Source organism: Halichoerus grypus, chromosome 1, assembly GCF_964656455.1.
Source record: "Halichoerus grypus chromosome 1, mHalGry1.hap1.1, whole genome shotgun sequence".
NCBI classification, from domain to species: Eukaryota; Metazoa; Chordata; class Mammalia; order Carnivora; family Phocidae; genus Halichoerus; species Halichoerus grypus.
In genome coordinates this window covers 183520572-183533739 of record NC_135712.1, presented here as the reverse complement: position 1 = coordinate 183533739, position 13168 = coordinate 183520572, and the positions used below count along the sequence as shown (strand labels likewise).

General features: G+C 57.6%; 1 protein-coding gene across 3 annotated transcripts in view; it reads right to left on the bottom strand.

Moving 5' to 3' along the window:
* LRIG1 (leucine rich repeats and immunoglobulin like domains 1) overlaps window positions 1–13168 on the bottom strand; it is a 110390-nt gene that overhangs the window by 17352 nt on the left and 79870 nt on the right. For all 3 annotated transcript variants that reach the window (XM_036074650.2, XM_036074651.2, XM_036074653.2), the window contains exons 7-11: window positions 12202–12345; window positions 9477–9620; window positions 7376–7456; window positions 1572–1643; window positions 662–733 (exon numbers count right to left, since the gene is read on the bottom strand). In XM_036074650.2, the coding sequence (XP_035930543.2) occupies window positions 662–733; window positions 1572–1643; window positions 7376–7456; window positions 9477–9620; window positions 12202–12345 (513 nt within the window). The remainder of the gene's footprint in view (window positions 1–661; window positions 734–1571; window positions 1644–7375; window positions 7457–9476; window positions 9621–12201; window positions 12346–13168) is intronic.

The window sequence follows — 13168 nt, the reverse complement described above, 5'->3', positions numbered from 1 at the left end:
CCACCTAAGTACCCAGATGAGCTCCTCAGCCACAGACTAGGGCACGGGCAGGCTCTTCCAACCCCTGTCACCCAAGGGCCCGTGGTCAACGTCTACAGCACCTCCAGCTATGAAGCGCTGTGGGGGCCCCGGGACGGATGTGGGCTGGCGCCATTTCACTAACCCCACAGCTCCCTGTGGCCATCCCACACGTGATCTCCGTCTCGCTTAGCGGCCAGTGTGCTTGAAACTTTCAGGCAGCCCCTGTCAAGAGAGTGGCTCCATTTCAAGCAAACCTACATGAGGAAAACTTGCCCAGGAGAATTCATTTCATGTCCTCTAGAGCCGCGGTCAGTAAGCTACAGCCTGCAGGCCCGGTTTTCCGTAAATAAGAGTTTAGCGGCGCAAGCCACGCCCGTGCACTCGTGTATATTGATGGCTGCTTTCTGTGACGACAGCAGAGCGGCCGTGACCGAGACGCTGTGGCCCAAACGCTGACAATACTGTGTGACCCTTTAAGACAAAGTGTGCTGACCCTAATCCAGAAGCCGCCCCCACGGGCCGACACACAAATATAAATGGCCCCATCTAGTATATAAATTGAGGCATCATGGAATTAAGGCATTTCTCACCCCGAATTCTCTGCCATGTTAGCCAGGGCCGTGGAATCCCAGGTACTTACAGCTCTTTGAGATTCTTCATCTTCACAAAAGCATCAGACTGGACAGATCTGATTGCATTCTCTCCAAGGTTCCTGCAAAAGAACACTCTTTACTTACGCAGGCAGACGCCGGGCACCCTGAGTCAGCCACGTGTTTGGGCCAAGAGGCTCAGCGAGTTTTCAGGAGAGTCCTGCTCTCACCAGTGTGCCAGAGGTACTAGCCAGACCCCGTGTCCCAAGTCTACTCTACGTGGCTGTCCCCTCCCAGACACTGACACAAGCGCGTGGAATAACCTCGGAACTAGCCCAGCCTGAGGGCGGTGTCAAGGCTGCATTGAGGCCCGCTCAGCAAGTCAACAGGCAAAACCTTTCCCGACAGAATTCAGGTCAAACTTGAGTCCCAGACAAAACAGACTAAGAATCAAGTACTAGAGGCCTCTGGTCTAGATAGTGAGAACATCAGCATCCCCGGGCTGACTCCATCCTCGTCCTGCCAGCCTCCCAGAGGCAACCAGGGCAGGAGAAAACCTCCCGGCTAAGCCCACCGTGCGCTCGGCCCTGTCAGGTTGCTGTCGTGGAGCCGTTGGCTGGGGCCGGGACACGGCGCCCGCACCGAGGGGAGGAGGGGCCCGGGGTCCACGGAGGGGCCCGTGCCATGGGGAGCAGGGCAGGAGCAGGGGGGAGGTATTTAGCCAAACAGCGGCCACAGTAATTAGGCGCTCACTGACTGGCCATGTGTTCTGTAACTGTTCCTGGCATGGGCAAAATAAAGGCCAAAGTTGAAGCTGACTTATAATGAGAAGGAAGCAGCTGGTGTTTCCAAATAGGCTGTTTCTCAGTTTACGAAGATGTGATTAAATTGCTAGCAGACTTCCCCGGCAGCCGCATTTGGCAGGCCTGTGGGTCAGGGAAGGTCTGGCGAGATACTCACAGGTGCTCCAAGCCTTCCAGCCCCGAGAAGGCTCTCTTAGCCACGGACTTGATCTTGTTTCCAAACAGAGTTCTGCCATTTCCAAACATCCAGACAGAGGGAAAAAAAAAAAGAACAAAAAAACAAAAAACAAAACCAGAGGGGGAGAGACAAGGGAGGAATGGGAGAAAGAGAACACACAATTAGGGCAATGCCATCTGAGAAGTCTGTCCTGTGAGGGGCAGGTGGAAATCTGACCTGCACTCAGATTACGGATCTGAAGTATGCAGGCCTTCCCCCTTTCTGAAATGAAATACTTTTATCTTTATGAGAATTTAACAGTGATGACAGGTTGCGATTGCATGCACCGTCTCGCCTGAAAAAGCTCCTTGCGATGTTCAGTGGAAATCCCCTTGTCCAGCCAGGACTGTCTCTGCGGGACCACCCAAAGGCCTCATGGAAAAGAGGGGACTGATCACTGTTCTACTGAGAGGAAGCAGAGTCATGGAAGGGAACGCAATCTCTGGAACTAAAATCTCCCACCCACTTCTGGAAACTGGGGATAAAGGTTTCCAAAGGAGGCAAGAAGAGGGCAGGAAAATGGGCATCCATCAAGATGGCTCCCCAGCTCTTTGCACCCAAGACGCACCCCTAGTAGCCAGGAGGTGGCCACCGTGAGCTTGCCCCTGCCTCTGGGAAGGCCCCTCGGTGTGCAAGGGCAGGCTCCTGCGCTCTGGCCTCTTAAGCAAGAGCCCAGATTTGTTGTTGTTGCTGTTGAGCCCAGATTGTGAATGATGCCCGAGGTTCATTAAATCCCAGACAGGTCCTCAAAGGTCAACCTCCAAGGTTATCGAATACCTGTACCCCTGGACTGCCTACCCTTGAGAAGGGGCTCCCACTTCCAAGCAGTTCCAATCACAACCTCCACAGTAACTACCCAGAGTTTTCCCAGAAACCAAAATCTGCGCCCCTGCAGTTCACCTGGAATGAATGAATGCTGCTTCTGCAGGGCTGTGTCATCCAAAGGCAAGTCTGTTGGGGCAGGGTGGGGGGAGCACCAAGAGTGGGCTGGACACTGGGAATGAAAAGAACTAAGGTTCCAGTTTTCTCTCCTCCCCATGCGACACTCTGAGGACAGCCCAGCCGGACTCCCTGCACTCCTGCGGGCACAGGAAACCCCCTGCGAGCGAGCACCCCAAGGTCACGCGGACAGATACGTGGGCTCTCCCGCCTGACGCCCGGCAGCATCATCTAAAGGGCTGGTCGGGAGCGGGGGTTGCTGCGAAGTCTGAGTCCCCAGCCCTGGGAGGGAGGGCTTCCTAAGGTGGGCACGGCAGGCAGCCTTGGAAGAGCACGGCTGTTGTCTGGGAGCCCACTGAGAACCAGAGAAAGATCTCTGCTGGGGGCCGGCTCCACCTTCAGACCTGCATGAAGACAGCAAGCTCCAGTCGCGCCCTGAAAGGAGCAAAGAAAGGAAATAGGAGCCTGGAAGGAAACCAGAGACGGCTGGGCAGACGGGTGGGCCCTGAGCTTCCAGCAACTGTGCAGGGCTCCTGGGGCACCTTCCCGAAGATGAGATCACACGCGGACAGGCCCTGCCAGCGCCACGAACCACAGAAGGAGGCGCTTCGCCACCCCACCCCCACGCTCGGGCACCGAAAACTCGAGGGGACACCTACAGGGCAAGCACGTGAGCTGCCAGGTCGCCCCACTTCATGAGGAACAGACCCCCCCCCCCCGGGTCCTCCTTCCCGCCCCCCACCCAGCAGCCGACCAGCGGCTCCGAGTTCAGCTTCAGACCCGGCCAGCCGCTGGGAGGACGGAGGGGCACGAGGGCCAGGGACCCTTTGACTTTCCAATCTTTGTGAATGTGGAAACAGTCTCCTCCTCCAGAAAGAGTTTCCACACACTCTCGCCGTCGGAGGCTTTTATTCTAAAACAAATAACCCAAACACGCAGAAATCCGCCGGCTGCACCAACTCCGCTCCCGAACCACGGAGCCAGCCCGGCAAAGACCGGCCCTCGGGGCGCCGGCCACCTTCTCACTTCCTGCGTCCCCCAGGCCGGGCCACTGCGCTCCAGGTCCTATAACACATATTAACTGTTTAGTGAACTCTCCCGTCAACTAGATCCAGGAAAAAGCTGGGCTTTGTTTCTTTCGTGACGTCTTAGTCACAATGACCTCTCTTACAGTGAGGGCAGACCGTTGTTTCTAATGGTAACAATAGCAATAAAACAAATTCGCAATTATGTGGGGGTTAACCATCCTGCTGGTGGACTAAAATAGCCCCTTACATTCTCCAGGCGGACATCTGGGGGTCGGGGCTCAAGCTGGCAGGCTGGGCCAGCACCAATAAAGGGGGGCTGTGGGGAGAGTGGAAAACCGGGCCCATGGGCCAGGGGGAGGCTCCTTCTGTCCCCAGGGTAGTGAGTGGCTGAGGGTGGGCTGCACCTGATCCGGGGCTCCCAGAGCAGGGACTGCAGGCCTGATTGGCCCCACGCCCCCCACCCCCCTCGGAGTAGAGAGTGACCCCAAAAGTCAGCCATCCAACCTCCTATGCATGGCTAAGTGCTCCCAAAGGCCTTCCAGGTCTTGCTAACACAGCCCTGCAGACGCCGGGGGAGTGCTAAGGTGGTCCTTGTACTGACCCAGAGAAACCATGACCTGTTGACCCCCACCCCTTACCCGTGACAACGAATAGCACTCTGTGGGCCCGGCCATCGCTCTGTGAAGATATGCGGGGGCAACGTTCCCCAGGCTGGGGCAGCACCTACCCAGGCCCACCCCATCTCACCGGGGTCAAGAGGCTTGGTGTCATGGTCCAGTTCTTCATGTCTTCCCCAACACTCCCCTTTGCACACACCATGCCCTTACCTGGGGAATGCCACGGAGAGAGCTAGAACCATGGGGCAGCCCCTCACCTTATCCCCCATACACAGGTGACTAACTGCTCCCCTCTGCTGCTAGTTTGTGCTCCAGAAAGCCTCCCTGCCTCCGCACATACTAGGACCCTGGGCAGCCCCCGGGAAGTGTTCCATCAACAGGATGACAGGGGCTGTGGGGGTAAGCAAAATAATCACAGGCAAACGGGAAACTTGCGGAAACTTGCTAGAGCCAGTAACGTTCCGTGGGCCCTGCCAGGAGGCTCCAGACTGAAGAACTATCCCTTACGGCCGTATTCAGCAGGTGGGAAAATTAGGGGCAGGGCAGCACCCACCACCTCCACCCAGAGGGAAGCCTCTTACGGCTCTGCTGCTCCCCTGTTCTTTCTCGGAAAAGGTTTTCATTTAGCTCTGGCCTCCTGCATGGCAGGAAGGACCCCAGGTCCTTGAATAACGGAGCAAAGGCAGGAATTTCTCCCCTCCCATTGTCAGGGAGGTCCCTGAACAGCTTCCTGCACGTGCTCCAAAGGCAAGCTGGCACCGGGTCGGAGGGACCCGGTAGGGTCCGCAGCCCCACAGGGTGAAGAAGTCCGGATGACGGGACGGCTCTAGACAGGCAGCCCTTCTCTGTGCGAACACAATCCCGACTGCTGACAGGTCCCAGCGCCTGGCCACCAGCTGTTTGGACGGGGCCGTGCGGGGTCCCAGCCACGACTCCTGGCCACGGCTCCCTGCCACGGCCGCGCAGCAGAGCTTCCAGGCGGTGCTCGGAGGAGGCTGAGCGGGGAGGAGAGCCAGGCAGCGCTGGCCCCTTCCTTCCCCGAATTCACTAAGCGTTTCCTCCACACCCTCCACACACCCTGTGGAGTGGCTTGTAGCCAGAGCAGGGCGCCAGGACCACGGGAAAGTGTAGGCTTTCCTTTTTTCCCCTTTAATGGAGAAGAGTCCACACACCACCACAGGCAGGTGGCGGAGCGTCACGAACCCCACAGGTGCCCCTTACACGGGTGCACCCATCACCCAAAGGCACCAGTCTTACCCCCCTCTGCCGCGTCCCCTGCCCAGCCTGGCTGGCTGAACGGGGATCCAGGTCACAGGCGCCATGCCATTCCATTTTTTCATCCCAGAAGAGGTTTTTTTTTTTCTTTTGCAACATAACCACGAGACCATCCTGTCTAAATAAGTGCATAGATTTAATCATATTAAGCAATTCCTGTCCCCATTTCCCCCAGTTGTGTGCTCCCTGCCTTTATTCTGACACACGGACAGAGCCTCCAGCCCCAAGACTCCGATCAGTGGGGCTGGGTGGGAGGAGGCTGGAGATGGCCCTATTCTAACGAGGTCCCCGCAGTCTCGGGACCAGGTCAGTGTGGAAGGCACCGCATTCAGGAAGCCTGTCCAACAGCACAGGGCGAGTGAGGCGCATGGACTTAGGACTTCAGGCAGAACTGCTGAACCTAGTCCAGTCGGTCGAAGAAAGAGAAAACACAGGGGAACAGACCACGGTGACCGCGAAGGCAGCCCCAGGCTCCAGACACAGGCTGCGTCCTGCAGAACCCTGGGACTGCCTGCACTCACACGCCGGGGCCTCTTGGAAGCCACACTACCCAAGAAGTGGCTTCAGGTTCCACCGGAGGGACCTACCCCCCCGCCCCCAGGCCCTGGTGGCGCCGCCCACTGCAGCCCCCCCCGCCCCCCCATCCATGAGTCAGGGCGGAGGCAGGCGTCGGAGAGTGAGGCTCGTGCCCTGCCCCAGCAGCTCCGCCTCAGTCCTGCCTCTTCCCGGCTCGCTAGGTACAGGGGCCAGGAGCGGGGAGGAGGGAGTGCTTTTTTAGGGAAGGAAAAGGAAGACTGACAGACTTTTTGACATGCTGTCTGAATACACAATGCTCAAGAAGAGAGAACCGTGAGAGAGCCAAGAGTGGATTCTTACTCAGAACTCTGAGTCTAAAAGGTGTGTAAAAACCACGCTTTTCAACATCAGTGCAAAGCTCTACAGAGAGACTCCCCCTGCCGCAGGCTCTCCTGGAACCTCACACTCCACTGCTGCTTTGGAGCTATTTGCTTGACACTCACACTCTGCTCACCCTGTCACCTGAACAGGCTTGGGGAGATGGAGTGGTGACTGCCTTTTCTTGTCCGCCTGAAACCCTCCCTCTGAGTCGCTACTCAGTGGTCATGGCCGCTCCTGTCCCCACTCCTGGAGGCTCCCTGGGGGGCACATGCAAGGAGGGCTGGTGACACGCGGAGGGCAAGCAGGTGGGACGAGGGAGAACAGTGTGAGCTCTGGAGCCAGTCCTGACCCTCCCCACTGTGTGGTCTGGGGCAAAATCCCTTCCTCAGTGTTTCCTCGACCACAGAAAGGTGGCGTAATAGAGCGTGCACTCGGGAGGCTGTGAGATATAACACAGGTACGCATACGCTCTGCAGAGTAAGTGACAAATTCTAGGAGCTGCAAATAAAAACACCAGAAACCTCGAATAAAAAATAGCTGTTATATTACCTCATGGTAATGACTGTTCCTGTTTAACGTTATGATTGACAACAAAAGTACTGACCAGAGACTCCAAACCACGAACAGTACTTGGCTTTAGAATCTCACACAATTTCTAGGAATTAAGAAGGCAAGACTTCTTTGTGCAAAGCAAGACAAAAAATTCAGCTGTTTTCATGTCAGTCACAAATTCAGCAGGAAAGAAAATCTAACAGGCCTCCGAACACCAGTCTTCAGCCCCAGGGAAACCACCGTCCAGGGCAGTGAGGAGACCACTGGCCAGAAAGAGGCTGGGATGCCTTGGTTCCCTTATTCAGACTTTTCTTCCCAAACAGAAGAAGATGCGAGCCAGCCCTGCTCCAGTTGGGCCCAGAACAAAGGAGGCGTGGTGGAGCCTCAGAACCGTTGTACGCCAGCCCCACAGAAGCTACAGCTCGGAGATACTCACAGCTTGCTGAGACTGTCGAGCCCCGTAAAAGCGCCACTGGTGTCCTCTATCGTGCCCGAAATCTCGTTATGGTCCAGATCCCTGGGGAGGAGACGGAAAGAAGGCTCACCATCCAGCCTGAGTTCTCAACTCTCTTTAACGTCAAGAGGGAAAACAGACGGACACCCCCTATGCCACCTGGAAGCTGAAAACATCTGGGTGGATTCTAGATGCCCAGCTGTAATGTACGGTCAACACAAGTGTAAGCGCCAAGCCACGGGAAGCCCATTCTACACACCTCGTGGCACGGCCTGGCATTCTCAGCCTTCCCACAAAGTGGACACATACCTCAAACATGGAGCTCCCCCAGCTCCGTGGGCTGCTCCCCACGTGGGTAGGGCAGGCCCAGGGGCAGGGAGAAGGTGCAGACAGCACATGGGAACAACCACCCCCCCGCACACACCCCCGGAGCAGGCATCTGACCACTGATACTGAGAATGAGCCTGAAAGGTTAAGCTTCCTGTCTGCCCTCATACCGACCAGAGTCCCCTTCCTGGACTTGACTAAGAAACCGCCCAAGGCACACTGAGGAAGGAGACAATGAAGAAAGGCCCCCGCACAAGGTCCTCCCTGGGGCCACTCCATGCTGGCAAGTGGGTTCAGAGGCCGGAGTCGCCCCCCCCGCCCCAGGGCCTGCACAGGCGCTGACTCGGAGCCAGGGACGACATCTGGGCGCTGAGTCAGACTTGTGACCCACTTGCCAGGGCTGGCGGATGAGGCCAACTTTTCAGCCCAGTCTCCTCCAACAACGCAGATCACAAGGCGGATGACTCAGCTTCCTCCCCCAGCTTCCAGGGCAGATCCCAGTGCCAGGCGAGGCTCCCACCTGGTGAGCAGGCCCCCACTCTGCCCCACCAGCAGCCCCTCCAGCGTCCCCCACGGTTCTGGGTTCCACACCTTCCTCTCTGATGCAGAAAGGGATGCTACTCCCAGCCCCCGTGAGAGCCTTCGCAGGGAATGAGCACTGCCAGGAGGGAGGGGAGCTCTGCCTGAGAAGCGCAGTGCCCCTTCTGACCTTTATCTTTGAGCAGAAAGCTCAGAGTGCCGAGATTCTGCTGCTGGAAGGGACCCCTCCTTTCAGCGTGTTTCTCCTTATTATCTTCAGACTGAAAGCCGGGGACCCAGAGCTGCCGTTGTGTGTGCCTGTCTCCCAGCTCCTCGCTCTGGCTGCCAAAGCTTTTCTCTTCTTTCTGGCTCAATCTGAATGTTCCCGGCCTTGTTATTCAGGCCTTGCAAGGGCTCAAAGGCTGGCTGACCTTGGCTTTAATAGCCTGGCATCCGGGCCCTTTCACACTCCCAACAATGGCCCGGCACTGAAGCTGGCTCTGGCCTCTGGGCCAGGTGCAAGTGCACAGGCCTCCCTCCCTGTCACACGGGAGCAGGCCCTCTGTGCAGTGGAGCATGCCGGGAAGGAGGCTTCACATCCCACTGTGACTGTCCGGTGGAAATCAGCCACCCTTCTCTGGGGGCTGAATGCCCGGAGTTGCCTTGGAAGTTGTCTGGAGCCAACAAAAGAAAAACTTTAACTCCCAGGAAAGCATCCTGAAGCCACTTCTGGCAACCCCACCTAAGAAGGAACTTAAAAGAAAATTCTGGACATCATTGCCTCTATTTTGTTAAATGACCCTCCTGAAGCTCAGGGAAAGACACAGGATTTGCTAAATGCCTCTCCCGAGATGGGGCCTCCTGGACCCAGAGTGTGCTGACGGCGCACGGGGAAGATTCAAGAGAGACAGACGGAGCGCACGGCTGCGGTCCAGGAGGCTGCCCCGGGCGTTGGGACCCTAGCATCCCACCAGGGTCACGGCAGGTAATGGCAAGGTTCTGAGCCAGTCACCCTATCGGCACCACCCTGGGGGGACTGAGAGACAGTTTTCTGCTCAACCAGTTTTTCAGTTGATTCTATGCAAGTGTGATACTCTGCACATAGTGGGTCAGCTTTGGACCCAATTCTGACTCGAGAGCAACAAGAAGGGAATTCAGCAAGGCAGCTGGCTGGCTCTGTTCTGCCTTCCCAGCCAGGGACCCCCTTCTTCTGTCAACCCCACAGCAAATGACGTACAGAACACGCAGGTTTCTGAGTCCCTTGAAGGCACCTTCCGCGATGTGGCTGATGGAATTGTGGCTGAGGCGCAGGATGCTCAGGCTACTCAGGTCGGCCAGGCTCTCCTCGTCCAGCCGGGTGAGATTATTGAAGGACAAGACCCTGGGGAAGGAAAGCACACGTCACTGCCGTGCAAGACGGGCACGCCCGACCCTCTCCTGAACATCGAGCCGCGGTCAGCAGGGTCTCGGTGGGACGACAGGACACTGGCAGGCTCGCCAGAATCCCAAGGGCCACAGGGTTTGTACAGCTAGAAACCCACCAGGGACCCACACCCGCAGAGTTCGGCTCCTGGAATATTTGCGTAGATCACGGCAACCAGAGAGCATGTTAGGTTGTGAGGACGACACAAGGTCATCCAACACGAGAACCCTCAAGGCTCCGATCCCTCATGCCGGGGTCCATGGGGGGTCCTGACTCAGGCTATCAGAGACCCCTCACGACAGGGGCCTGAGACCCTGGACCGGACCTCAGCGGACACGGACAGTGAGCAAGGGAGCCCCGTCAGACTGCGACGTCGGCCAGCAGAGGGCACCACTAGCCGCCGCGTGGACCGAGCTGGCCTCACAGAACTTCCTGCCTTCCCGGGCGCGACAGTCTCCGGTCTCCGCGCCCCCACCCCAGCCGGCCTGGGCATCCTACTGTGAGCAGGACAGGGAACACGCCCCCAAATCACACATCATCCTGAGCATCGGAATCAAACCTTCCTCCCAGCACGCCCTCCCGCACCTCGGACACCACACGGCCCTGGGCTGGCCACTTGGCCTATGAGTCCTCTGTCGTTCAAAAATGGGAAATTTGGGCTGGGGCAGGAAGAAGCAAAATAAATTCTGAGAAGATTAATGAGTTTTTAAAGGCAGCAGGGAGTAACATTCCTTCCCTCCTGGAGAAATAAGTCACAGTGTCTGTCAGTCGGAAAGACCTGCCAAGTGATCAAAAATACACCCTCACCTGCAATTACAGAATTTAGCTTAGAGGGGGGCCGGAAACGCTGGAAAGCGATCCTAACTTGGCCTCTGAGGTTCCTAGACGTCTGGAAAATTGATAGGCGGTTGAGGCATTTCTGTGACCTCTACCCCTGGTAATGGGGACCGACGACAGCTCACAATGCTCTGCCCGCTGGACAGGGGCATAGGGGACACGACTTGCCCGCCGCCTCAAAAACCAGGGGTGCTGCAGCCTCCAGCCAAGCAGAGCACGGCTCCTCACCCAGCGAGTGGTCTGGCTCGGGCACGGGGGACAGAGGAGGCCTCTCTTGCTTCCTTGTGGTTCCCAGGCCTGGACAGCAACCAACCAGGAGCCCTGGGGGTTCCCTGGGGGCCACGGCCTGAGCCAAGAGCTGGTCAGAAGCCATCCATACCACATAAGAATATCAGGCAGCCACACTGCCGTGCAGGGCCACAAACCCAAACCCGCAAGGTTAACACTAATACGCACACACTCACAACAGCCAAGGAAGGTACATAAGAGGAAAGAGGCAGGGCTATGGATTTTTACATGAGATAATCGCGGGCTCGCTGAAATATGAACTCCAGGCCAGTGTGCCCTGGGTGTGGGGAGAACATGGAAGAAGAGGTAAAACCACCACCTCAAGACTCAACACTGAGTTTAAACATCGCCTTGCTTGCCTACTGAGGTCAAGAGAGAGACAAGACAGAGGCCTGTCACTTTTAAGAGCCGTTCATTTCAGGGGTGAATCTTCTACAGTCAAGCCTAGAAAAGAAGAAAACCCACCCAGACCCTCTTACACAAACACGCTGGACTAAACTGGACTGCATTACAGGGAAGGAGCCCACATGGTGAGGGGCTACTTTTTTCCTCCAAAAGCACCCACCTTCTGCTTGGGGATCAGAAACAGGGGTGCGGGCGTGCCCCCCCCGGGGGCTGGCAGTGCCCTTCTCACGGCCAGTGATGCACCGACGCCGCACCAGGCCCAGGACCTCCTGCTGCGAGCAGGTAGGTCACTGTCGGTCTTGGGATCCCCAGTCCCGGCCTGGAGCCCGGTCTGGGGGTGTCTGGAAGGGAGGAGGGTCCACATATCATTCGGGGAGGAGCACAGGTACCTTGCCCCCCCCCGGCCACAGGGGTGCTGGGCGGGGACAGGGAAGGAGCCGAGGGCCTGGACGACGTGTCTAAGGGAAGGAAGGTGGACGCCCCAAGGACATGCAGTTCTCCCACTGTCAGGGCATCACCATCGCTCAGGGTCACGGTCCTTTCTGTGTGTGAGCCCAAATAAGCCTCGTCACTAAAGACATGCACGTCACCGGGTGTAGCCATCAATGTACAAGAGCTCTCCAAACAGCTGCAAGGAGAACACTTGTGTAGGCTTTCCTTCTGGAACCCTCTCCAAGGCCAAGAAGGCCCTAGGGGTACGGGCTGCCTGCGGGGACCTAGGGCCACCCCTGCAGCCCCCACTCATCTGAAAGCAGGGGTGCAGAGAGCAGATCAGGAGGGCGTCCTGCTGCAAGCCCTGAGTCCCGCTCTGGGCCTGGCTGCCTGGGGCCGTTTTCCCCCCGACACAGGCTGCAGGCCTGCCTGCCTCTGAGCGCCCTGCCCCGTCTGAGCTTGCGGAGGCCGCGGTGCCACGGACCCCATCAGGCCTAGAGCTTCCTGCTCCAGGGGGGTCACCCACGGGCAGAGTGTCTAGGAGTCTGTCTGCCCAGAGCGGCGGCGGGACACTTACAGCTCGTGCAGCTTCGGGCAGAAGCTCCAGCCTTCACGGTTAATGCGAGCGATGGAGTTGCTGCTCAGGTGCAGCTGATGCAGGGCCGAGAGGCCGTAGAGCCAGCCTCTGCTCACCTCCACCAGGCCATTGTACTCCAGGTGCCTGCAAAGACAGCGCACAGGCGTGAGAGCGGCCTCTCTCGTTCGCCGACCGCCCTGCACGCAGGCAGCCCCCTGCGTCCCACACGGGTCAGCACTGAGGAGCAGCCGACGGTGCGGGAGAGGAGGGGGGGTCTCGGAGCTGGGGGGGGGCGGCGTGCTCACGTGTGTCAGGGAAGGACATGGGGAGGACCCGTGAACCCAACAGCTGGCCGTGAGTATCCGGCTGACTCGGGAGCTCAGAGGGCACGGGGAAGCTTCCTTGAAGTGACCTGTTTCGCCAAGTACAAGTGAACCAGGCACCCTGGGCAGAGGGCTTCCGAGCACAGAGCACAGCAATGGCTGAGCCCGTAAAAGGAAGAGAAAGAAGAGAAAGTGGGGGGTACCTTTTATCCTGCTCTTAGAGATATGGAAACGGAGGCTGGGAGAAGTTAGATAACTTGTCTAAAATTCATTCCACAGCTCTGCAAGCAGTGAGGGGCCAGAATTCAAACCCAGGTCTGGCTATCCAAGTCAGGGCTCAGGACCATGGTGTCTAGAGACACGCCTTAGCTCTGGGGTCAGACGACCTGGATTTAAATCCCAGTTTTGCTGCTTTACTGGCTGAACGGGGCTGAAACATGGGTAAGATAGAGAGACCCAAGGGTAGCAACTTCACAAGGCTGTTAGGAGAAGCAAACAGGAAAATGCCAGAATTTCAGCACGGTGCGGAGGGTTTTGCTCCCACCAAGGTGCTCAAGTGAGGACATTCTTACCCTGCTTCCCGACCCTGCACACCCGAGCCCAGGACGACCCCAGTGGACTGGCCTCTAATTCCAGTGTTGCCC